The sequence below is a fragment of the Manis pentadactyla genome, chromosome 4 (genome assembly GCF_030020395.1).
Source record: "Manis pentadactyla isolate mManPen7 chromosome 4, mManPen7.hap1, whole genome shotgun sequence".
In the NCBI taxonomy this organism is placed as follows: domain Eukaryota; kingdom Metazoa; phylum Chordata; class Mammalia; order Pholidota; family Manidae; genus Manis; species Manis pentadactyla.
This window is the reverse complement of record NC_080022.1, coordinates 142,943,279-142,968,730: the sequence shown is the minus strand read 5'-3', so window position 1 is coordinate 142,968,730 and position 25,452 is coordinate 142,943,279. Positions and strand designations below refer to the sequence as shown.

At 36.6% G+C, this 25,452-nt stretch overlaps 1 protein-coding gene and 2 non-coding genes across 6 annotated transcripts in view; all 3 read right to left on the bottom strand.

Moving 5' to 3' along the window:
* The window catches only part of SSH2 (slingshot protein phosphatase 2), a 269,454-nt gene that overhangs the window by 33,382 nt on the left and 210,620 nt on the right, over positions 1 to 25,452 (bottom strand). For 3 of the 4 annotated variants that reach the window (XM_057501072.1, XM_036906264.2, XM_036906261.2), the window contains 7 exons: positions 24,444 to 24,508; positions 15,868 to 15,989; positions 11,093 to 11,161; positions 10,252 to 10,317; positions 6,807 to 7,001; positions 3,453 to 3,546; positions 3,185 to 3,313 (listed from right to left, as the gene is read on the bottom strand). In XM_057501072.1, coding sequence (XP_057357055.1) covers positions 3,185 to 3,313; positions 3,453 to 3,546; positions 6,807 to 7,001; positions 10,252 to 10,317; positions 11,093 to 11,161; positions 15,868 to 15,989; positions 24,444 to 24,508 — 740 coding nt within the window. Of the gene's footprint in view, positions 1 to 3,184; positions 3,314 to 3,452; positions 3,547 to 6,806; positions 7,002 to 10,251; positions 10,318 to 10,501; positions 10,570 to 11,092; positions 11,162 to 15,867; positions 15,990 to 24,443; positions 24,509 to 25,452 lie in introns of those variants that run through there. The other variant, XM_057501073.1, reaches the window with a different exon arrangement.
* On the bottom strand, positions 20,891 to 20,963 carry LOC118922979 (small nucleolar RNA U2-30). The gene has a single exon (XR_005028972.1). It is a non-coding gene; the product is annotated as a small nucleolar RNA U2-30 (small nucleolar RNA).
* On the bottom strand, positions 21,113 to 21,192 carry LOC118922980 (small nucleolar RNA U2-19). Its single transcript, XR_005028973.1, has one exon. It is a non-coding gene; the product is annotated as a small nucleolar RNA U2-19 (small nucleolar RNA).

Genomic DNA, 25,452 nt, shown 5'->3' with positions numbered 1-25,452 from the left:
CACATTACTGTGGCAACCAGGCACAAAATCTTATTAACTTTACCTTTTAAGAAAAGTTTGTGCTATACATCTCCAGCTGAGGGACAAAAATCATGAATATGATTAAAATAGCCTATTGGATTATTGTTTTACCTACTCACATATCCTTCATTTCTCTGTACCTACAGTGAAAGTAACCAACAATTTGAGGCTTAATTTTTTTTTGAAAAGAAAACACTATTCTAAAAGGATGTGTAGTGCAAATCTTGAAAAGGTAACAATCAGCAGTAAAAAGTCTATTTTGTTATTCATGAGCAAAACTATTGGTTGTAGGTCCAATATTCTGTGTTTCCTTGTTTAGGTAAGAAAGCTCCCTGTCTTTGTGCAAAGGGTCTCTGTTCACATCTAGCTCTTTCTCAGCCAAATCAGACAGCCTCTATGAGAGCTGTTGATACTGGTATTTGGTTGGGAAAAGGCTTCCAGTTCAGAGAAGTAGTACACTCTTAAGGGTGTGGAAGAACATCTTTTTTTTTTTGAAATTCTGGCTTTCAACCAATCAGTCCTCTCTTCTTGCTGCAGATTTTCTTTAAATTATGCTCTATGCTTTTCTTTTCCATATCAGCTGGACACCTTTCCAAATTAACAGCTCTGTAAAGAGCTGAGCATTCTTCCAAAGGGAGGGGAGAAATCCTGATGCCTCCCTTCACATAATCTGCTTGTGCTCCAGGTATGGCAGCTATACACAAGATGAAATGACTGCAGAAAATTAACACCACCACTTGCAGCTTGGAAAAGACCTCTATTTCTGTGTCAATTGCTGGGAAAGCCAGCAGAAAACACAAACTCATTGGAGAAGAGAGAGGAGTTTGGATAACAGGATATGATGGTACAAACAAAGGGAGGAAGCCATCAAGGAAGTACAATAAGATGTTTAGACAACCTCTTCATGCACTTATTTTCTTGGATAAGAGTTGTTTCAGGGTTTTCCAGTTTGCAGATTTTTTCCTAAATAAGAAAATATACTCATAATGGAGAACATGTCCATTCTCTAGAAAACAGAATTATATCTGAAGCTGAAAAGATTTTCCTTTTTTCAAAAATATGTACATAGATACATATTTTAAAAAGTAAAAAAAAGACTGAAAGGAAATATTACACAATAAAAGATAGCAGTTTTTATCTCTCTTGGTGATGACTAGATGTTATTTATTATCTTCCAAATTATCTAAGCTTTCTAAAGTGAATATGAATTATTTTTGTAATAAGGAAAAAAACCCAAGACAGAAGATCATGCCAACAATCGTGAAAACATAAGATAAATCTACTGGTACAAATATTCAAATGCATTTTTAGTTGATTAGGAACTGTAATTTTGGGATAAATGGATTGTTCTTTCTGCTTGGAGTACTATTAAAATTTGTTTCATGTCCTAAAAAATACCATTTGAGGAGGGAGTAAAGAGAAGGTAGTTCTTGAGGGGGTGGCATCAGAGACACAGTGAAGTATGCCTGACATCAAACAGGCTGACCAGTCGATATTGACTGTATTTCATATTTGTTATGTCTACATCCTTTTAAGTAGTGAAATCCAAGCTCAATGGTAAAGTGACTTCCAAGTTTACAGCCTTGGTCACTTTCTAACATGAGCTGTTTTGGGCTACAGGTACTTGCCCTTCATAAAAATTAGTTGCATTACATGGAGACAGTTGGGGGCAGGGTCCATTTAAATGAGTGACTCAAAAGTTTTCTATAGAAAACACAAAAATTCTTTCCAACAACACAGGAATGGGGCATATTTGAACCCTTGTGAAAATAAAACACAACAAAGCCAGGTGCTTTACAAATGGAAAGATCAAAGACAGTTGTGTAGTCTGATCTACACCCAGAAATGGTAACACCCATTGGTCAAGTTAAAGTAATGGAAAAGAAGTTTCCTTCCCAACTCACACCTTTTCATGAGTAATATCATAGCTATACACCACTATGAATCACATCTCAAGCACACACACTCCAGAGAGTCAACAAGCTAATTCAGGGCACAAGCCTTCAACAGCACAAAGTCAGCTTGCTTGGTGAAATAAGCTCTTGACTATTTAGGCTGAGATGATCTAGTTTAGTCAGTTCCTGTACATTTATTCCTCTTCTTTACTGTTTACCAGCTTCTAATCATTTCACAGTCCACAAATGTCCTCATCACAGAAAGGAAGTGAAATACAAACCAATCAATTTAGGTCCTTATTAGCATTTTTGGTCAAAATGTGTGGGAAGTAGAAACAAAAGCAAAGTTTTGACATTCTCCACTGATTTACCTTTGTTAACTTTTCCCCACTACCATGGACAGAGGAAAACTAGAACTCTAACATTTGGGAGAAAAGTGAGTCTTAGGATTTTAGAAGCTTTCCTAATCCGCCTGTCAGAGAGGTCACCTTGGGCTAATTACAGGTCACTGAATGTTCAGTAACCATGAAAAACAATTTTAAGTCACTCAAGTTTTGGTAATCACAAAAGTATTTGGGGGACTCAAAATGTAGCAACAAGGTCCCAAATGCTTAAAAGTCCAATAGCCTCTCAGTTGTAAGTAGTTCCCACCTTGCTATGCTCAGATATATCAAACCTTAGACATACTTGGCAGATTTGAAAAAGTGACCTCAAAGGATCACCTTTGTTAGGATACACTGCATAAATCTACTGTGGACTTGTCTGTTTTTTACTTTGACTATTAGGAAGAACAGGTGAAGCATTTAACAGCTGTGTGGAAAACAGGCCTGTTTTATAGCATTTGTTGATTTCCTTGCTGTAAATTTTCCCACCATAGTCTATTTTAATCCACCAGCTTGATGTCACTGAGTGAGGGACAAATTGGGAAGATGAGCAGAAGCACATGATTATATAACATTTCCACCATATAACAGATGTAAATAACCTTAAGAACACAGATAATAGTAAAATGTAGTAAAACAATCAGATGTGATGAGCTTTGAGCATTTACCTTTGTTTTAAATTTCATTTAAATGTAATGTCTAAATTTAATTTCATTTAAATAAATATTCACAAATACTTCACTTAACTTACTTTTCATTAACTGACCTGATTAAGTTTCAATAATATGAAAATTTCATTTAAATATAATACAATTTAACAGTTGCTCCCCATGAGTTGGTATGGACTAGCTTTAGCACACCACTTAAAGCAGCTCTGTGACTTACCAAGAACACATGCTCAAATATCTGTGTAGGGCTATCCATCTGACCAAGGATCACTATCATTTCATTGTCTATAAATTCCTTGAATTCTCGCAAATTGCACACCATTTGCATTTCCAACTCAGTCCGTATCTGAAACAGAGATGACATGTCATACTTATCTCTGTAAAATCCCTCTGTATTTTCACTTACTCACCATTTCTACTGTTGCCTCACACTTATTGTTATCCCAATTTAAGTCTTGGAACAATGAGGACTCAAAGTCTCTTACCTCTTTGGATGTGATATTCTCCAAATCCTTCTGCATCATAATCTCCCTTAATTTGGTTTTAATTAGTCTTTCTGTTCGCTCACGTTCAGTTGGTCTGAGAAGAGAGAAATTGTGATTTTTTCTTAGGCAGGAATTTGATTAAGTTAACAACATGCCATTTGATTGTTTCTCATTTGGCAGACCTTCCCTCTATTAATCTCAAATTTATGTTCTGGGGGCAAAAAAATTATATTAAAAAAGTTTCTTTTCAGAATACATAGAATGTAAACATGTAAAAATTATTACTTGAAGAGGCTGTACATGTTTAAATGTCCTTAAATATATTCACATATATAGATCTATGAAGGAGTGAAGACAAATAGGCTAAACTGAGTGTAATACTTTAATGGAGGCCCATGTCCATACCTTCCCATGTAGCACCCCTGAGCAAGCATTACCAAGCCAGGTAGACCAGTAGTGTGACTCACTATGGAACTCTGTCTTCTGTACCTTAAAATGCTACCTAATGCTGATCATTCATTGCTTTGGTCTTAAAAACAGGAAAGAGGAAAGAGTGATTTCTACCTTCTTCAATGAGGCAAATTCTCTTCCAAAATGGGTTTCAAGGATTAACTATCCAAAGTACTTCTATCCAGAATGCTTTTCCTTTCACAAAAGCTCTCACAAAATCTGTGAAATTGTTATTCCCATTTTACAGATCAAAGAGATAAACAACTGAAAGGTTAAATGACATGCCAACAACAATCATGTACACTAGCAGGAGAACCAGAGCTCTGAGCCCTGCCTAATACTTCCTGCAGGGTTATGTTACTTCCCTTAGTCTCCTGACTCTTTTGAATATAAAATTACCCTTGGAATTTTAATATGAAATCAAACTAGGAAGCTGAATCTCCAATTATTAGAAAGGTATTGGTTCAATGTAAGGGGATGCTTCTCTCTAAAAGCATTATTTCATGCTATGCATAAGTTGAGTGAGGCTGACAGAGCCCTTTCTGTGTCATCTTTCCCTCCTACCTACTCAAGAAAGGTATCTGTTCTGTACCTCCTTATTTGGAGATGGAAATGGACTAAGCTTTCAGGCATCCTGCCTGCCCTTGCTGCCTACAGCCTTATCACAGGTTGCAAAAATAGCTTCAGTAATCTCCAAAGATGGATGCTCTGTCCCCACAACCTTGGGGCTCCCCACCACTTGAGCTCTTAGTTTCTCATGAGCCCTGTAGAATATAGCTAGTGTCTGTGCCATTTCTCTGTCAATCAGCCAGGGCATCCCTGTCTTCACTAGGATTAAAATTCTTAACCATGCTCCCCACCATTTTTCCTAGACATAGCTAATGGTAGAAAGTTACACTAGTCTTCTATTAAAAAGAAATATTGATAAAAACAAATTTTTGTGTGTCTGCATGGGTTATCTTCCCTAGTTTAGCAATCTTTCTCCCAATCCTTCACACATGTTTGAGGCAAAGTGGTCTGGGAGCAGACACACCTGGGTTTTAATCCCAATCCTGCTACTTATGAGTGGTGTGATCTTGAACAAATTCCTTCCCTCCTCTGAACCTCTTGTTTCCTTTTCTGTAAAATGAGGACAGTAATAATACCTGCCTCATGATGTTCTTATGAGGATTAAATATCACATATGAAGTACTGGGCATAACATCTGACACACACTGGAGGCATCTACATGTCTGTTCTTTTCTCCATTTTCCTTGGATTTCAGAATATAACTTTATTGACAGTAGAGCACTTAAGTCCCTTTTGGCACTCATTTTCCCTCTATCCTCAGCATTCTTTTTTAGGCTTTCCTAGTCAACTTAGGGAGGAGGGAATGGAAAAAGCATTACAGCACAGCACTTTCTTGATTTCAACAGAGAAAAATTTGGAAAATACATAAAAACACAAAGAAAACAAAAATCACTGAAAATCCCTCTATCACAGATAATCATTATTAATACTCTGACCTATAGCTTTCAGTCTCTTTCTATGAACAGACAGATGTTTGTTTATTAAGTGTATTTTATAATTGGGGTTATATTGTACATACTAAAACTGACATTTAATGAGCTTCTACCATGTGCCAGGGACTACATTTTACATTATTATTATTATTTTTGCTTGTTGATATACAGAGATTATGTGCAATTTCACTTTTGTATGTGTGTGCTATAATTTCCATATTCTCTAAAAAAATCATGAACATTGAGAAGAAGGGTTTTCTCTCTCTCTCATAAAGTCTAGATCAAAATGTCCATATTGAGCCAGATGAGACAGTCATTCCTGTGATACCCATCAACCAGCTGTGAGGCATGAAATCAAGTAATATTTCTCAAGGTTCTGAAAGTCAGACTAATCCTTATCTTTTTAATTTCTGTGAGATCCTGAAAGAATCTAGTGCTAATTCAAAGGAGGTCCTAGTACTAATAACACCCAATGCAAAAAAGCTTTTACTGATTTTTGACTTTTCACACAGTTCTTGGAAATTTCATCTTTTCTAGTAAAAAGCATTTGTGACAGTATTATCTAATTAAGCCTTTTTACAAAAAATCGTGAACTGTTTTGGTATTACTTTAGGAATCTGAAGGTGATGGTTTTTAAGGTCAGAAAGTAACTACTCTCCTTTACCAGCTATAGAATACCCTGGAAGTGCAGAAAGATCAATTCAGAGCAAAATAAACATCCTGATTAATTTTCAAAGCAGGAACTAAGTGTGAAAAAATTTCCAAAATAGTCACATAAGTTTCAACACATAGGCCTAAAAAGGAAATAAACATCAGCTCCACCTTAGGCCTTTATCCAACTCACAGTACACTGTGGAGATTTAATACAATCTTACTAGACAAACTTAAGGCAAAGGTGGGGCTGAGTAAGAAACTTGAATTATAAAATATTTTTTAAAAATTTGAATAGAAATCAGTCTAAAATTAGTGTAACAAGCTAGGTATTCTTTTAAATTGACTAGAAACATTCTGTTTTCTTAAGTATTAGAAATATCCCTCTAAGAGCTTCTCTATGTCATTAATTTGCTTACCAAATGCTTCTTTCACAGATAATGCAAAGGCAGACATCAGCTTATCTCCTTTAAACTCAAATTTCAAATCGGTGGAATCTGAATTAATGGGATTTCATGGTATTGACTATAACGATGGAGACTCCATTGTGCCCAGGAGTGAAACTCCTCAGGCCTTTGCAGACAACAGAAAGAATAGGGTTCTTTGTGTGGCAGACATGTAGTGCAGACAATGACTAATACCACTGGGTAAGATTGACTCCCCAAGAGGAGGGATTAAAGAGAAACATGTTGCTTATGACCCCCAAGACACAACAGAGAAGACTCTGAAGATCATCAGCAAACTGACTCACATGTCCGTGAAGAGAGCTGGAGAGTCGGGCCGGTGGGACTGCACATCCTGCATAGCATTCCATTCATTGACTGATGACTGATCTGAGTTGATATGGCTCTCGTAATAACTCACCCAGGTGAGAAACAGGCTGCCTGGGTAGTAGTTATGCATTCTGGCCACTTCACAAGCCTTGTGCAAACTCTGTAGTGCAGACCTGAAAGATAAACTGGGAGGTAGGCACTGAAGAACTGCTGGGGTACCAGAAGGCTGATAATCTGTGTGTACCACAAACTCCTCCAATTTTTAAATCCTGTAGAACTTGGCCTCTGGATAATCTACTCCCTGGAATTCAAGAATCTCTGATTCTGATTATACTATATTATCTGTTCATAGCAATTGACTAGGCATTTCTTGCTGAAAGATACGAGGCATTAATAAGGTATGGGGTAGAGGGAAGCAGGAGAACTGACAACCCACCAGTGGAAAAATTGGTCTGGGTACCTAAGGAGCTCGTGATCCTATAGTTGGAACCATGCTGTGCCTATGCTGTAATCACTAGAGAACTAAAGATCTCAACCATTTACTATATAAAGATTTGTTTCCCTTGGCACAGAATCATGTTACAGCATACATTCCCTATGATTCTTGGAGGCTCCACAAAGATCACATAGATAGATGTCCCTAAGTCTTGAGGACATGACCTTTAATGTCCAGGAAGTACTGATCTAATGACATTTACCATTCTTGTTGCCTTAGTCTCCCAGTCTCTTTAAACCATTATTCATATATGTGAGCTGCTTTCCGAGAACAGTTCTGGTTATACTGAGACTAAATCTCTGACTCTGAATTCAGGAACCCAAAAGAGGTAAACAAAACTGAAAGGCACCTTTTTGGTTATATGTTTGGGAAAAGCTAAAGCCAGAAATGCTAGGAAATTAAGTTACACAAGATTATTGATGTATCTCAAGTGCCTAAAAGAATGACAAGTTCATAGTTGAAGCTCGGTTAGTATTTGCTGAATGAAATATCTTTCTAGTTATAAACTAATGTCTCTCTCCTAAGGGAAAATGAAAGAATCCTGTGGCCAATCCATTTATAACTTTTTCTTAAAAATGCCTTTTTATTTTTCTCTTTCATAACAAAAGTGATCCATGCTCACTTTACAAATTTGGGGAAAAGGCAGAACTATCCTAGAATCCAACTACTTAGAAATAACCACTGTTAAGGTTTTAGTATAAAGCTTTCCAGTCTTTTTAGTCTAGGCATAGATCTATAGTGAAGATATGACAACATTCTGCCTACCATTTTAACTTGCTCTTTTGCGTTACACCTTGTCGTCAACATCTTTCCATGTCAACAAATATTCTTCAGCTAGATAATTTTTAATGGTTGCATAATATTTTGTAACATGGATGTACCATAATTTAAATAATTCCTATTTTTCAGGCATTTAAATTGTTTCCCTCTTTTGCTATCATTAGAACACTGACAAACATTCTTATAGTTAAAATTTTTGTATACACCCATGATTATTACCTTAGGATAAATTCTTAGAAGTTGAATTACTAGGTCAAAGAGCATACAAAATGATAAGGCATATTGGCAAATCATTCTCCAGAAAGGTTATTCCAGTATATTCTCCCATCAATAGTTTATGACACCATCTATTCCTTGAGTCCTTGTCAACACCATATAATGTAAATTAAAAAATAAAATCATTACCAATTTGATAAACCAGTCCATTTTTATCAGGGAAACAAGATTTTTCCTTACAAACAAAGTTGTGGAATCTTCTAACATGTTTTCTATTACTAAAGGTAAGCCAAATTCTCAAAGAATTCTCAAAGAATTTCAGTTTCATTACACAGGTAAGGGCCAGTTTAGTGCAATGTACAGCATATGCAATGCATGTGTCTTTGTATGGGTCACATGTGCTTCAAAAGCATATGCCACAAGTGTGCAATGCCCTAAAATGCACTCAAGGCTTAGCCACCTCAGATACTTCAGCTGCATAGAGGAGTGGGAGGCTGCAGTAATTACCTTCCTGGGAAGAAACACCTAGTCTAAATACTTTGATCTATACACTGTCTTTTTTTTCTCCCTGTGACTTTTGGCTCACTATTCCCCATGTAGTACATCAAAACAAAGTTTAGTCTCCAAATAGCCAACAGAGCTAGGACTTGTCAGTCTCTCAAAGCATGAACTAAGGTTTTCACTTGAATTTTCACCATTTTAAGAATTAAGACTGCTTTGTACTCATCAAAATATAATTGAAAACACTGTCACTTATGGGACTTATGCTCTTTAGTTTTACTTGGTACTTGAGAATACATTGGTCAGTTGCCTTTAACTGAGCCCTAGTCAAAGAAGGTTGTAAGTTTTCCATTAAAACCTTATCTGTGAAATATGTCCTAAATATAAAAGTCTAGTTTAAACACATGACCTGAAACTCTGCCCTACCTCAATTACTGTACAAAATGATAAGACTGCAAATTGTTCTGCTGACTCTGTTTTAGGACCCCACCTACCTTAAGCCTACTGATCCCGTTATTCAGGGGTAAATTATCTCCCTGGAGCCTTTTTCTTTTTTTCAGGCTCCTTTGTTTCTTGTTTGGCTTGCTTTCTGTCCATTCTGCTCCTCATGGGAACTTCCAGTACAGAACAGGCAACTGAATGAGGGACTGAAATCCCTGACTTGGGGATGGACTATGATTCTTACAGTCATATCATTCCCTAGTTATATTAGATCATTTTTCTAGATAATCTAGAATGAGAGTGTATTTGGTCCAAACGTAAGAGATACTCTCAGGCCAGTTATGTTATCTCTCCAAAACCTCAGTTTTCTCATCCATAATAAGGAGCTAATAATACTATTTTGGGGATTTGGATTAGATGTAATCCATGTAAAGCATTAAGCACAATGCCTGACAATGCAGTAGGTAACCCAAAAGTGTCAGTACATCAGCTGATGGTTGACAACTACATAATATATGCATTATGTAGTCTTGCAAATAGCACCAGCAATTTAAATGGCAATTTTCTATCTATAAGGTAACTTCATCAATGCTGTTCCTGATTACCTCAAGAAATCGAAAACTAACACACATAGTAATGGGATGTTCTAGACTTGGCTCTAGACTATTAGTTAGCCAACATGTCCCTATAAAATTCAGTTCCAACTAGTTATCTGTTCCATTAAGTATCTTCCAGAGTCTAAGAACACCTCTGAATTTCACTTGTTCACCAATGCGCAAGGCCTTCTACTGTGATAATTTGAAAACTGAACTTCTAGGTCATCTTTAATTCTGATGACCATACAACCAGATCACACAAAATTCTATACACACAAACAGATCATACAGCATTTCCACAGAGAATCATGTCATTTCAAATATTCCTTCTCACAAAATATTGGTCCAGTAACATAGCAAAAAACTTTCATAGAGATATTAAAAGTCTCTTACCACATTGCCTGCACAGATACAGGTTTGAATATGTGAACTCTGTTATCTGTTGATACGCTGAACCCACTAAGGAAAAAAAAGAATGAGACAGAAATCCACAAATGAGAAAAGGTTATTTCAGGTGTGAGTTTTCAAGGTCATTTCCCAGGCTAGCAACTGCTGGCTCAGGAGAAGGATCATCAGGCACTTCATGAAGAAGTTAACTGGGTCGTAGGACTTAACTGAAAAGCCACAAAGTGTCTGATTTTACCTAGGAAGCAAAGTGAATGGACTCCCACATTGGAGTTAGGGAATTACATATAGTTTTCCAGTTGCAGCAACAGAGAAACAGTTCTGCTGTATATTTCTATTTGCAAGTCACGTGGGTTCTTAGCAAACCTGACCCTGGAGCAAACATCTTGGTCTCTTGGGGACACTTCTAAAAACACCAGGAGGTGGGGGTGGAGGGTCACTGGAAGGAACTGGCACAGGAAAGGGGTTATACTGTAGGCTGACAGCTGGCAGAGGCAGCAAGAGGTTATTTGAACCAGAACACATCATCCTCTGGGAGAGCATTGCAACAGTCCCACATGCTCAGATTAAAGAGTGAGCCAATAAGCCAGTTCTCCTTTGTTTGGATTCTTACTGCTGTGGTCAGCCTAGAAGAACAGAAGTGAGAGGCCCTGGCAAGTTGTGTTTTTACTCCACTTTACAAAACTGAAGTTTAAAAGGACTCATTGAGCTGCTCACATGATAGTTCAGGTGGGCACACTGAGCCTCTCATTCAGCTGAATGAATGGGCAATAAGATGGAAGCCCACCCCTTGGCTTTTGGTAGGAGAATAAAAAGGGAAAGCTCTTACCCATCACCATCCAAATGAATTAGGGTGTCACTCCAGAGAGGCAGGACTAAGCCCATGGTACAAGTGCTACTGTAAGACAAGAAATAGTTTGTATGTTACTTTCTGTTACTTTAGAAAGCAGGGTTTTTTTTGTTTTGTTTTGTTTTTAACTCTTTTAACACAAAGGCTAAAGCCCCTAAACTCTAAATTTGGCCTAAGTGTTGGAGTGGAGAAACTTCTACTATATTACTATTAATCCAATGTATGTGCTCAGGAGCTGTTGTAAACAGGTGATCAATCAAGGTCCTTATATATTTAACAAAGAAAACTTAGTGACTGAGCTCCCTGGATTGCTGTCTCGCAAACAGCCACTGTCTAAAAAACCCAGGTGATTGCTGCTGACTTGCTACTGGCAGGTCTCTGTACAAGGTCACAGTACACACTCAACTCCCAGAATTACTTCTAATGCTAAGAACAATTACTGGTTGAAGAACCTCTGAATATGTGGTTTGCTAATTCTAATTCTGAGTTTACACAGATTTACTAAATAATGAAACACAATAGATCTAAAAGGGAAAAGGAACTGAAATACATAAAAAAATAACTCTTAATGGCTTCAAGTGGGATGCCAGTGGGATCAAGATAGAGAGACAAAATAGATCCAACATTACTTAACTAAAACAGTGCATGGTGACTATGCACTGAAATAGTACTGCTGAAATCCAGAGTAAATAGGAATGTCAACAACCAACAAAAGGGTAGCCCTGAGTATGGTATATTAAAATTCTATTTAAATCATATACTAGCCCAGGGAAAAAACTAGCTTTAAGTTAATGGAATAGGTTGGGATAGGAAGCCATGACTCCCAGTGGTGTCTCTATTACACTTTTTCTCTGGACAACTGTAATGTAACCACAGACCTCAGTCACTTTCACTCCTCAAGGTTGCCATAAACCATTTCTTCCTTCACCCAGTCTCCCAAAGGCTCCTACACCCTCTCCCTGCCAATGTATCTAGAAAAGCAGCATGGTATAGCAGAAACAACCCTAGGTACATGGGTGGAACAGTGGTATAATTAAGAGCATAGGCTCGAGTCAGACAGGCTCTGGGGCCTGACTGCTTTGTGCTCCAGTTACCTCATCTGTGTAACTGAACAAAAATACCTTCTTTATTGGGCTGTTTTGAAGATTAAATTGGATAATATACCAAAAAATGTGTATGACAGTGCCTAAAACAGTAATAACTACACTTATTGAGCAAAAAACTGGGATTTGATCTCCTTCAGTATTTCAAGTTCTTCTGACAAGTTATTTAATCTCTCTTAGCCTTAATCTCTTCATCTTAAAATGCAGGTAACAAAACTTACCCTATAGGGCAATCATAAATATTTACAATATTTAAACAATGTATATGAATGTACTATCATGTAATATGCTAAGTATGAATCTGCAGTGGGTGCTCTAACACAGCTGAAAGTGATTTTGGGGGCTGAGGGAGAGAATATTATGAAAATGCACTAAAAACAACAAAGAATACCAGGCTTTCACTGCTAGACTCACTGCAGGGCTATGAAGGCCATTCCCTAGTTGAGCTGTCTAATGCTCTGCACTGCATTACTTGCCTGTGTTACTCAACACTTCACTAGTGATTTCAGGGCTTAGGAAAGTCAAATCAAGTCTGGAACAGCTTACCCACATTGGAACCCTGGGCCTGAACTTCAGACACACAGCTATCATGCCTGGGTCTCGGAGAGAGGAAGACAGTGCTACCACTAGTTTTGCTGAGCAGATGAGGTGAGCACAAGGAAAAGTTGTTTTGAAAATGGCTTCCCAAGGTAGAGTGGGGTTATTTTTAGAGAACAGCTGACCTTTGAAGAAAATGGGTTTGAACTGCACAGATTCAAAGTATGCGGATTTTTTTCAATGCGCTGGAAAACTTTTTGGAGATTTGAGACAATTTTAAAAAATTTAATTTCTCTAGCTTACTTTATTGGAAGAATACAGTATGTAATATATATATGACATATTAGACATGTATTAGTAAATTGCTTATGTTATTGGTAAGGTTTCCAGTCAACAGCAGGCTATGAGTAGTTAAGTTTTTGGGGGGTCAAAAGTCACACATGGATTTTTCAACTGTGCGAGGGTTGGTGTCCCCAACCCCCATGTTTTCAAGGGTCAACTGTAGTTTTTTTTTTTTATAGTGAGGGCTTATGCCAGGTTCCTAGCAACAAGTATAATTAGGGTATAAACATGAAGGGTTGATAGGCTAGTGACAAATTCAGAAATTAAGTGACTAAAAAAAAGATATAGAAGATCCAGAAGAGTGTATCATCTATGAGCTTGTGAACAGACACCAGTTAAAGTCTGGACAAGTGACAATGATATGCAGGAACCAAACATCATTTTCCATTTGATTCAGGTCAGAATGGTTTACATTCAGAAGTAGCTTTTGCACACAACAAGAAACAGAAAGCTGAATTAGGCACAGTTAGAATTTCTATCCAGTTTACCTTGAGTTTTATGAGATTTTTCTCCATTAAAGTATAGGTACTCATTAGATACTCATCTTACTCAACAAATATTTATTAAGTACCTATTTGTACCAGACATTTCAAGGTGTTGGGGTTATAAAGAAAATTATAGAACACCACCATCTATTATTTTATAACTTGGATATATCCAATGCAATCTGGAAACCAAAGTTACATTGTATATTAAAAGATTTAATACTTAAAATATAACACCATACTCAAAGAACATGTAAATAGGCTAAATGAATTGGCTGTAACATATCTTGAGAAGTATTTGGGAAGAGTATGTCTTGAACAGTCTGTGTTCCATCTTGGTTTAATACTGTTTTGAAACATTAACTTTTTATATTCTAAGCTACAAAACGACACAAATGTCCTCAACAGCAATTGAGATGGAAGTGATAGTAGATTTTCTGAGCACCAGTATTTGGAAGTGGGCAGCATTTCTCTTACTGTCCAAAGAGCTTATTCAAACAGAAGATGTATGGGAATTTATAGTATCAAATTTACCAAACAGAATGAACACTAGCTTCCAAAGGTTCTTTATATTCCATAAAATAAATTTTCTTGTTAGTTGGATGTGATTGAAGCAGGTCCATTGCTGAAGATAGATGTGGTTCAGTGAGGATACATTAATGGGCATCCATGTTAATAAGCATTCTTCATAATTTCTGGGGACGTTTAGGACAAAGTGAAACAAGTAAGATTAGATATCTGATTTCTCACACTCTGGGTCCAGAATATCTGGAGTTGCTGCCTTTTCCCTCTAGGCGAACATTCAAGTGAAGTTTCCATGGAGTACAAGTTCATACTTAACTGGTCTCTAAGGGAGGAGTCAGGGAGAACCAAAGGAAATAAGATCTAGAGTAGTACCGTCCAACTAAACTTTCCATAATGATGGAAATGTCTTACACATGTACTGTCCAGTATGGTAACCACTAGTCACATACAACTAGAGCACTTGAAATGTGGCTAGTTGTGATGGAGGACCTGAAAATTTTAAGTTTTATTTATTTAAATAGTTACAGTGTGCTTAGTGGGTACAGTACTGGATAGTACAGACTTAGAGAGATAAAGACCCAAATTAGAGATATTAAAATACTAATAAAAATAGGCAAGATAGGTGCTGTCACAGAATAAATGTTTACTGAAAAATTTTGTTGCTCAGCTAACACTAGAGGTTAAAATCATGTAGGAGAAAAATCTTCCTAAATGAGGTTTACAAGCCTGTGTAATTTCAGAGCATACTATTAAAGGCTGTACGGGGCATACAAGGTAACAACTCTGGCCTTGTGATTCTTGTGAACCCACAAACCACTTTCAGGTTAACTGCTTTGTACAAGTTTAGGTAAACATTAGTTTCAGAAACTTTCTAGTGACAATGTGATTTTTTTTTCCTCCTAACATCAGGATAATTAAAATCACTCCTAGTTGCCTCTTCAATTTGTGGCTGAATTCTCCCAGGCCTGGGTCACACCCCAAGCTGCTCCACAGTTCCATTCTAGTCCTGGACCAGGAAGTCAATGCTTTGAGACATCTGGCAGGATTTCCTGCCGCTTATTATCTAGAGTACAAAGATCTGCTTAGCCACATTCCACAATCTTCCCAAGGTTTCTCGAGAAAAAGTGGGAAAATAAAAAAGGAAAGTAGCAAAACTTAGAGGCACAAAAAGCACAGTTCTGTGTGGTATGTGGTATCTTTAATTATAGGATATAAAGTGCTGTTAGAGCCAAAGATGCATGATTACAAAAGGTTCTGTTGTGAGTTTCAAAAATCTTTTCCACCCTTTTTAAACTCAGAAGAGGGAAAAAGGAAGCATAACACTTGGTAAAGCAAAGTATAAGGCCATGACATATATAAGAGATTGGAATTCAGGTGGGCTCTCGTTGGACCCAGAACCTGCTGGTGTACGTGCCTGAGAATCACCAAAGTGAATCATGACTGCTTAAAATAAGGTAGACTGCAAAGAAAAGGCAGGTTTTATCCCCTGGAGATATAGGTCTAAAACATTTGCTTTATATCATTACCACCTAAAGATGAGAGGAAGGTAAGGAATAGTGGTAAATTAGAAACCCACAGACACATTCACTAATGATTCTCATCACTTGAGATTGTGTGGCTAAATTCTTTTGTGCTTTTCAGTTTTAAGCAATGAACTTTAAGGGCAGAACTGCATAAGACGTTTTTGCAATAACTGAAAAGGAAACTGGAATAGGTTATCTAAAAAGGTTGTTTTCTTACCCTCTACTTTGTGGTACTATACCTGTCATTAGAGGAGAAATCCATTCCTAGGACGATGCTTTCTTCAGTGTCTTGTCTACCATTAGTTGAAACCACTACCATATAGCGTGTTCGATTCTGGTAAGTACTTTCTAGTCGCACAGCCTGGAGGTTCACAGACAACAAATAAATTAAGAAATTCAGAAGGTCAGTTTGAGATCATTCAACTCTTTTTACATCAGCAACTTAAAGCATGCTTAGGGAGAAAGCAGAGCCAGTAGTTAGGCAATCTAAATTCAAATCCCAGCTCATGTATTAACTATAAAACCTTCAGTAAATTACTAAATTAATTGGAGGGAGATTTAAGAAATACCTACTCCATTGGGTTGCAAGAAACATATAAAATAATGCATGTAAAGCACAGTGCCTGGCATACAGTAAATGCTCAGTTAATGTTTGCTATCAGCATAGTTTATAATAACAACAGTTACCAGGGCATGTTCTAAAGACTGAAGAGGGGAATGTGAACATCAGACTCACAGATACAAGTCCCACAAAAAATTTTAATATGAAGCACACTATTACTATTTAAGGAGTATGCACTACTGAATTCTTATAGATTATACAAGATTTTTTTCTTTGATAATTAAATTTCAATGATAATTAAAGAAATTGCTTTTTCAGAAGCTTGTTATTTTTTTGCCAGAAAGTTTTTACATATGTGTTTATTTATGATCTTTTAAAAGGGCCTTCAGAAAATTTGAACATGAAGAGTTTCTTCAATGATATTAAGGATTTACTGTTCGTGTGATAATGGCATTGTGGTTATGCCTTACTCTTAAGTATCTGGAGTGAAATGACATGGTGCCCAAGTTTTACTTTAAAATATTCTGACAATGGGAAGCATTAAGATTTCCTTCTTTAGTTGAATGGATAAACTACAGTATATAGTTTATGAATATTATCAGCACTAAAAAGAAATGAGCTATCAAGACAAGTACCAAATGATTTCACTCATTTGCAGAGTATAACAACAAAGCAAAACTGATGGAACAAAACAGCAACAGACTCTCAGACTCCAAGAAGGCACTAGCAGTTACCAGATGGAAGCGAAGGGGTTGGGGAGGGCAGGTGGGGAGGGAGGGAGAGGGGATTAAGGGCCATTATAATTAGCACTTACAATATAGCTAGGTCACGGGAACACTGTTCAAAACAGAGTAAGACAAGTAATGACTCCACAGCATCTTACTATGCTGATAGACAGTGACTACAATGGGGTTGGGGGGAAACTTGATAATATGGGTGAATGTTGAAACCACAATGTTGCTCATGTGAAACCTTCGTAAGATTATATATCAATGATACATTAATTAACTGCCCCCTTCCCAAAAAAATAAAAAGAAATGAGCTATCCATCAAGCCATGAAAAGACATGGAGGAATCTTAAATGAATATTATTAGGTGAAAGACAACAGTCTGAAGATGCTACATACCATATGATTCCAAACATATGATAGTCAGGAAAAGGCAAATTATGGAGTCAGTAAAAAGATCAGTAGATGCCTGAACCCTGAAGGGACAGGGGAGCACAGAGGACTTTTAGAGCAGTGAAACTACTCTTTATGATACTAAAGTGGTGAATACAAGTCATTACAGAGTTGTCAAAACCCAAAATGTAAAATACCAAGAGTGAACCCTAATGTGAACTATGGTTTCTGAGTAATAATGATGTGTCAGTGTGGGACCATTAATTGTAACAAAGGTACAGTTCTGGTGGGGATGGTGATAATGGGGGTGCTGCGCATGAGTGGGGATAGAGACTCTATGGGGAATCTATGTACCTTCTGCTCAATTTTGCTGTGGACCCAAAATTGTTCTAAAATATAAACTCTATTAAAAAATTTTGTTAAAGGGTAGATCTTAGAGTGTTTTTATAATGATGATCAATAGAGAGGGTTGGAAAGAACTTTTGGAGGTGATGGGTATGTTTATGGCATAGATTGTGGTAATAATTTCACGGGTATTCACCTCCAAACTCATGTAATTGTATATATTAAAGTATGTACAACTTTTGTATGTCAATTATACCTTAAGAAAGTGACTTAAAAAAATGTTCCAACAAAGAAAGGAAAAAAGAAGGGAACAAATGAAAGAAATCTGGCAAAATGTTGATGGTTATTAAAGCTGGGTAATAGGTTCATGTTGATACATTTTATGTTTGGATATTTTCTTAATCAGAAGCTCAAAAAGATACTTTATAAACCTTAAAAATAAAGTAAAATGCTTCATGTTCAACATTCATTCAAATATTCACTATATATCTATTGTGTGTACAATCAGAGTGCAAATGCTGAGTATTCATTTATGACTGGAGAACCGAGATAGGGTCCCTGGTGTCACAGAGTATACAGCTGGTTACTTTAATCTGTTAATAAAAAGCCAAGAAAATGTATACTGGAGACAATTTCCTCTGGATAAATTACCTCCCGTTCCTTATCTCAGAAGAGAACCAGCTCCAATCTTATTAACTGGTTCAAGACATTTGTCAGAAATTTGACAGAAATTTCTCTTCTGAATTCTTTCAGTACTGCTCTTCTTGGAGTCTCCTTTCCCTTAATTCTGTCACTACTTTAAAAGTGCCAAGCAAAGAGGAGAAGAGACATAGGTACACAGCTTAAATGATCCATTTTGCAAGGCAGAGGTGAGATAGCTATGGTTATCTTTTTGTCTCTATTCTGACACTCCTGGGAAAAGCTAGGGAGTACGAACAGTGGAAGCCACACTGAAGCTTGTCTTTAGTAAGAGCTGATACATCAAGAACATAATGCCTACCATTCTGATTCCAAGTACACAAGGTAGGGAGCTTTATTGTAGACTTCATGTTTTAATGAAGTAACAGACTATTTCAAATCAAATTCACGTATAAGAAGCTGAGAGGAGTGGATATTTAAAGTGGGCTGGGACCAAGTGAGCATTACACACAGAACTATGAATAGCAGTAAATGCACATGAGGAGGACTGGGAGGCAGCACTTTCTCTCATTCTAGAAATACTCCACAAAATAGTAATTAACCAGAAACCTGGTGCAGGTAAACTACAATTTCTTATAAACAATCTCAGATATTATTACATCTAACTGTTTAGTTTCCTGAATATGTCAGAGGCTCTTTTATCCTCTATAAAGGCTCTGAGAATTTCTGGCAAGGCTCAAATACGAACGGCATGTGAACAACTGATCTGTGCTTCTGATAATTTATCCACAGCTTCTTCACCAACCAGTGCCAACTGATTGGCCAAGCTGAAGATTATAAAAGGAAAAAAACCTTCCATAAATATTACCTATCATACATGTTACCAGGCCAAATTGGCAGGTGGGCAGCAAGAGTTTCCTTGTGGTATTTGTTTCTTTCACATTATTTCTTCAGTGCAAAACATGAGTTGTCTTTTTTAAAAAGTGAGGTGTGTTTGTTTGTTTGTTTATTTATTTACTTATACTATCAGAAACATTTCAAACATTTAGCCATCCCTTGCTTAATCTAATCATAACAGAAGATCCCAAACCTAATGGGAAAGGCCCCATGCACCTTGACCTGATTTAGACTTGAGTAACAGGTACATCACAGATTCATTCAATTTTAAGCCTATCAGATGGCAGAAAAGTGCTTAAAGATCTTGGGATTTGATCATGAGCCTCTATTGGTATCTACCTAGAGTAATTATTAAATTGTTACTAAAAGGAACTAGAACTTTAGTCAGGGGGTCAGGAGCCATGACATTAACTCAACACCTATATTCTAATTAGAAGGGTGAGATAGAAGTTTTTGCAGTAAAAATTCTGCAATGCCAGGGGATGGCCCTGAGGCCTCAAAATTAAGCCTCAAGATTCTAGGTTAAGGAATTAAACAAAAAATTTAAAAAGCCACAGAATAAAGAAAAACCTAACACCCACCCTGGTTTTACTTTATTGCATATTCCTCTGTTAGGAAGAAGATTAACAAAATCTAATAATCTAATTTAATTCATCAAGCCAATCAGAGAAATGTAATTTAAAATGCAGTTTGAACATAACACCCTAATGGCAGAGTTGGCAGCAATTCCAATGTTTTCCCAGTCTCCAGAATTTACATGGAGTAGACAGATGGACTGGAATAAGACAATGATTATGATGCAACTAATTAATTAAGTTCTCTTTTAAAAGAGAATTTATTCTAATTGTCCAAACAAAACAATATTTGGATTTTAAAACTTGGTAGCAACAGCACTGAGAAAATTATTCTGAGAAATCCATTTATTATCTAAATTTGGAATCCTTTTACAAGTTTCAGGTGAACTACATCTAGCAATCCTAGGACTGAGGTCTGAGAAGTAAGTCATCTGTAGCTGCTTTATTTTTGAGAGAAATGAACCCAGCTTATTTTCAGAGCTCATTTATCAAAGAATGATGTTAAAACTTCTCTCAGTAACTAATTTAAATGCTTAATCTGATTACAAGCAGTTCATAAACATTATCTGATACAGTAACTTCTTTCCTCATCATCCAACATTAGGAAATACTCCTCCTTAAAATCACAGTGCACCTTTGCCTTTAATTTCTTTTCACTGAGCAACTTACATCATGCCCCTGCATGCAGTGTTTATCCTTAGGGAAGCCACATTATAAAGTCCCAATGTCTGGACAGGCAGCTCACCCAATCTATCAGAGAGAAAGACTTCAAAAGTATGTAACTATTAAATTCTAGCCAAAAGAACAAAGCAAAGTCAATTATCTAAAATTAAAATAGACTTCAGATCTGACACTAATAAATTAAAGGACATTGTGTTCAAAAGAAATAGAGCTTGAGGGAGCCTCTAGACTTTTAAAAAAAAATCTGTCTCTGAACTTTTTAAATAAAAAAACTATGAATTATATTCTGTGCAGCTATTAAAAAGAAATTTATTTACTAACATGGAAAGACATCCATGATGAAGTGTGAAAAAAGCAGGCTATAAACAGCATTTATATTTTTATCTCAGTTTTGTAAAAAAAAAGGGTTCTCTCTGACACATTTCTTTTCTCCTTTCGATTTTGAGCTCAGTTCCAGTGTAGAATCCCTTCACAGTTATAAAGGAAGTAGTAAAACTTTTTTTTCATCATTGCTCAGAGCTGATTAGCCTTTCATGTATACACATTCCCCCAATCTCATCAGCAAGTCCTCTGTCCTCTGTTATCCACTGTCATCTTTATAAACACATACACATATCCCTCAGACATATGCTTTTACTGTTTTAAATTCTTTTATGCTTTTGCTTCTCAGAACTACAGAGATCATGCATCAGGTAGATGGGAAGGTATTCTGATAGTCAGATTTGACTATTTTAATCAATGAGCCACTTCAGTAAGGGCAGATCTCAGAGAATCTGATACATACTCTTATACACAACACACACACACTGACTTGAAAGACACCCAAATTGCTAAGAATAGTTTTCTCAGAGTATAGGTTACAAAGTAAAAAAAAATTTTTACTTTTTTTCCTTATATTTGTATTGTATGATTTTAAAAAATTACATTTATATTTAGAAAAAAGAACACCATTTTCTTTTGGAAAAATGTCAATCTACTATAAAAAATAAAAATAAAAAAACTCCTTATTTTCTTAAACTCTCCTGCAAAGTACTAAAAACACCTCCTTGTACCTCACCTTATCAGCTCTAGTTAAAAACATTAATTGAAGTTACTTCAAATGTCAAGAAAATTCTCAATTTCCCAGCCTATTTTTTATTAATTGGGTCTTTGATAATGTGCAAGAATACTATAAAATGACTGTCTTCACTTTACCAGCTACTGGTTTCCCAAATACCAAAGTTAATGCTTGTAACTGTATTTGGAATGCAGAATTTTCCTGGAGGAAAAACTGGTTTAGTCATATTTTCAATGTTAAGGCAAAATGTGGGCTTTGGTATACTCTGTGTGCTGTTGGGTTATTAAAAACTAAAGGCAGGACTTTGAGTTGACTATCAAACTCTTAACCTTATGCACAAGCCCCAGGATGGGAGTTTAAGCATTCCAAATTTAACTCAAAACAAAAGGCTTTGCTTTGAGCCCACAAATGCTCCTTTCAGTTAGAAAAGTGCTAATTTGTCCAAAGTCACACAATGTGTTCACTCATTTTCTTGAATATGACTCACTCAATAATCTGAAACATAATGACTATGTGTTTGCAACAATTCAAAACAACTGTAAAATGGCTTGTCATCTGAACTCTGAATTAATTCAGAGGCATCAGTTACATTTTCTGAATTTATATTTTATAAATGTAAAGCAGCTGAGGCTGCATATTTAACAGGGAAAGAAAAAATTTAATTGCCAACTCTGCCTTTCTTACTATTTCCTTAATTCTCTCCCAAGTCTCTTGTGGTTAAAATTATTTTAACATTTAGAAGTACAATTCAAACCACAGAAGGTAATCAATGAGAAAAAGATGGAGTGAGTAATGACAGACTTCGGCTTTAGCTCTACCAAACCACACAGGTTTTGGAAACTAACAATGAATATCTATTGGACATCAAATGTGTGCAAGTGACCATTATATGGATTTTAGAAGTGTTCTCAAATTGTGACTCCTAGACCAGAAGCACCAGCATCCCTTGGAAACTTACTAAAATTGCAAATGATCACTGCCTCCTCCTCCACAAATCAAAGTATGTTGGGTGGACTCCAGCAAATGGCAGTTTAACAAAGCCCTGCAGGTGATTCTGACACATACTAAGGTTGAGTATCACAGCCATAGAATATTAATGCTGTAAGAACTATACCCCATTTCATTCACTTACAATGAAATGTTTAGGATAGAATATATCAAAAAATATATTAAAGATTTACTTAAGAATATAATGTTTCTTTCAGATTAGGATATAAAATAATTACGTAAGGATCTCCAATTTCATATCCTTTAAATTTCAAAGTAAGTTTTACAACAAAAATTCATGGCTTTGTCAAGAACGCAAGAGAGACAACATTCAAGAGAAAAAATGATAGAATTTAAACACAGAATGATTAACTGAAGAATCAGTAATTATCATAGAGCTCAGAAGCCCGATCACCAACTTTCCAGTTATTCTTGTATTCTACTTATTCTCCCTCTTCCCAGACAGAGCAGAGATAACTATTTGAAACTAATGTGCCTGTGGAAACCCAATTTCCAAGTTACGTCTTAACTTAGAAGGGATCATCACCACATACTTAGATTAGTGCAGTTAAGTACCTAAGGGTCACCCTGATTTAAGATGGAAGCCTCTTCTCCCCTCTTCTATTAGCACCTGCGGAATCATTCTTAAATACTGTAGCTGTCCCATATACTTTCTTGGCTCAAAACCCTGTAGTGCTTCACTACTATTTACTGAAGAGTGAAGAGTTAAGAGTTACTACCTCCAGACGTTAATCTAGTTAGGGAATGCAAATGTATGAAGAATGTCAGTATTAATGGGTAGGAATGCTTTTCACTTACCACAAAGAAACATATGCATCCCCATTTTTGTTTTCCTACTTTTATTAGATGTCTACTGTAAGAAATTCACAGTGAAGGCCTGGTGACAAACAGCGGCACTTGGAGCTAATGTCCAGGAAACAATAGTATATGTGGGGATTGTGGTAAATTAAGAGCCTAGGCCACACCAATGCCAGCCACCCCCACCCCCTGCCCCTATCTAGTCAAGTTGTGTTTTGCCATGTAAGAATGAAGTCCCAGTGTTACCAGAATTTTCAAATTTTGAAGACGAGCCCAAAGTAGGGATTTTTATATGAAATCACCCAACTTAAAATTCTGGCTCAGATTAAAAAAAAAAAAAAAACAAAGAAAAAACCCCACTGTGGTCCAAACAAAACATATAAAAATGGCAGCCTGTGGGCTGCCAATTTGAGACCTTTAGTTTGAAGCATTAAGTCCCTGCTCTCCCACCTTGTTGTCTGGTATCTTACTATAATAACAACAATCCCCATGTTTGGGCAGCATTTTATACCCTTCAGTAAATCTTCATGTCTGTTTGATCTCTCAACTGTGAGAAGTAGAAAGGATATGAGGAAGCAGGCCCAGACAGGCTAAATAATTTGCCCAACATCACTATTAGTAAAAACCTAGGCCTTGGTCTTCTGACTCTGAAACCAGCACGCATCATTGGCCATTTCCCTCCCCATCCCTTCTCCTGTGTGTGATTTTGCTTTGGTCATGTCCTCATGTAGAAACACTATCTTTTCTCTTTCTGCCGACCTCTAAGCCTTTCTAAACCTTATCATCTTTCAAGACCCAGCTCTTGCTCCACTGCCTACATAAAACCTTCCTCAACTGGGTCAAGCCCTCAAGTTTTCTTCCTTTTGTCTGAACTTCAATTGTAATTATTATGGTCAATAACTTAGAAACTGGTGCTTACCAACAGTCTTGAACCTAAATTATTTCACATCACTTCACATCAGCTCATATACCAATTACATTCTAAGCTCTCTGGTGATGGGAACATGTAATTCTTCTTTTCTGTTCCACATAGTTCCCAGCACTGTGTTGGGATATAAAAATGACTGTTTAATGTTTGCTATCTTAAGACTGTCTTTTGAGGAAGAGAGTTATAATGATAACACTAACTTACCAGCCTGATGTTGTCTTCTGGACGGAGTAATATGAACATTGCTTGGAGATGCTGTTGGAGATCACCTGGTGAAATTCAGGAAACCAAGGAAAATTATTCTTCACTGTAATGTCAATGGAGAGTACTGCTTCTAGCTTAATGAATTGTATAAAAGAAAGTTCTGGCTAAGTGAAGTACTCTATTAGACATAGAAATTAAGTGAGTGTCTTACTATGACTGTTGACTTCTTTTTTAAGGGAAAGACAGAATGGTAGACTACATCTCTACACATTCACTTTTAGTCTGTACTACATTATAAATTGCTTTGTGTTGGTCTTGCCTGAAGTGCACTTAAAACCAGTCTCAGTTTTGTACTATGGTGGATGCTGACAAGAGTGATGCGGAGATCTGCTGGGCAGAGGCAGCACTGCTGAGCTTTCAGGTCCATTGGAGGGAATCTTGAAAATGGGGTGTGTGGTATATAGTGTTAGAATTATCCTTAACTTTAAAAAAGTTAAGAATTTTGCCATTCCTACCTCTGTAAATCTTTAGTTGCACTTAACCCAAGAAGATAAGATTCCCCATAGTATAATGTCTACAGCTTAATATGATTCTGACACAGTGCCCGGTATTAAAATGACAGTACTTACTAAAGATAGCAGATCCTAAGGGATATATACTTCACTGTACATATTATTAGGTGTTTTAAAATGGCTAGCCATTATCTGAATACTCACTGTCCTTATACATTGTATAAAACTAAGTTGAACTTTTTTTGTGTTAAACTATTATAGATTTCATTATATTCTCAATTCTATACTAGGAAATATGAGGCTTTGGCTAGTAGGAGATAATTAGTTAAGGTAGTCATAAATGATGATAACTGGGGAACAAAAAATACCACTTCATTTCTGCACATCTGGCCCTTTTATAAGAGTCTAAAGTGATTGCTGTAGCCACCTAATCGTGGATGCCAGCATAACCTATTCTAACATTGGTCTTGGAATCCACTACATAATTTTCCTCCAGG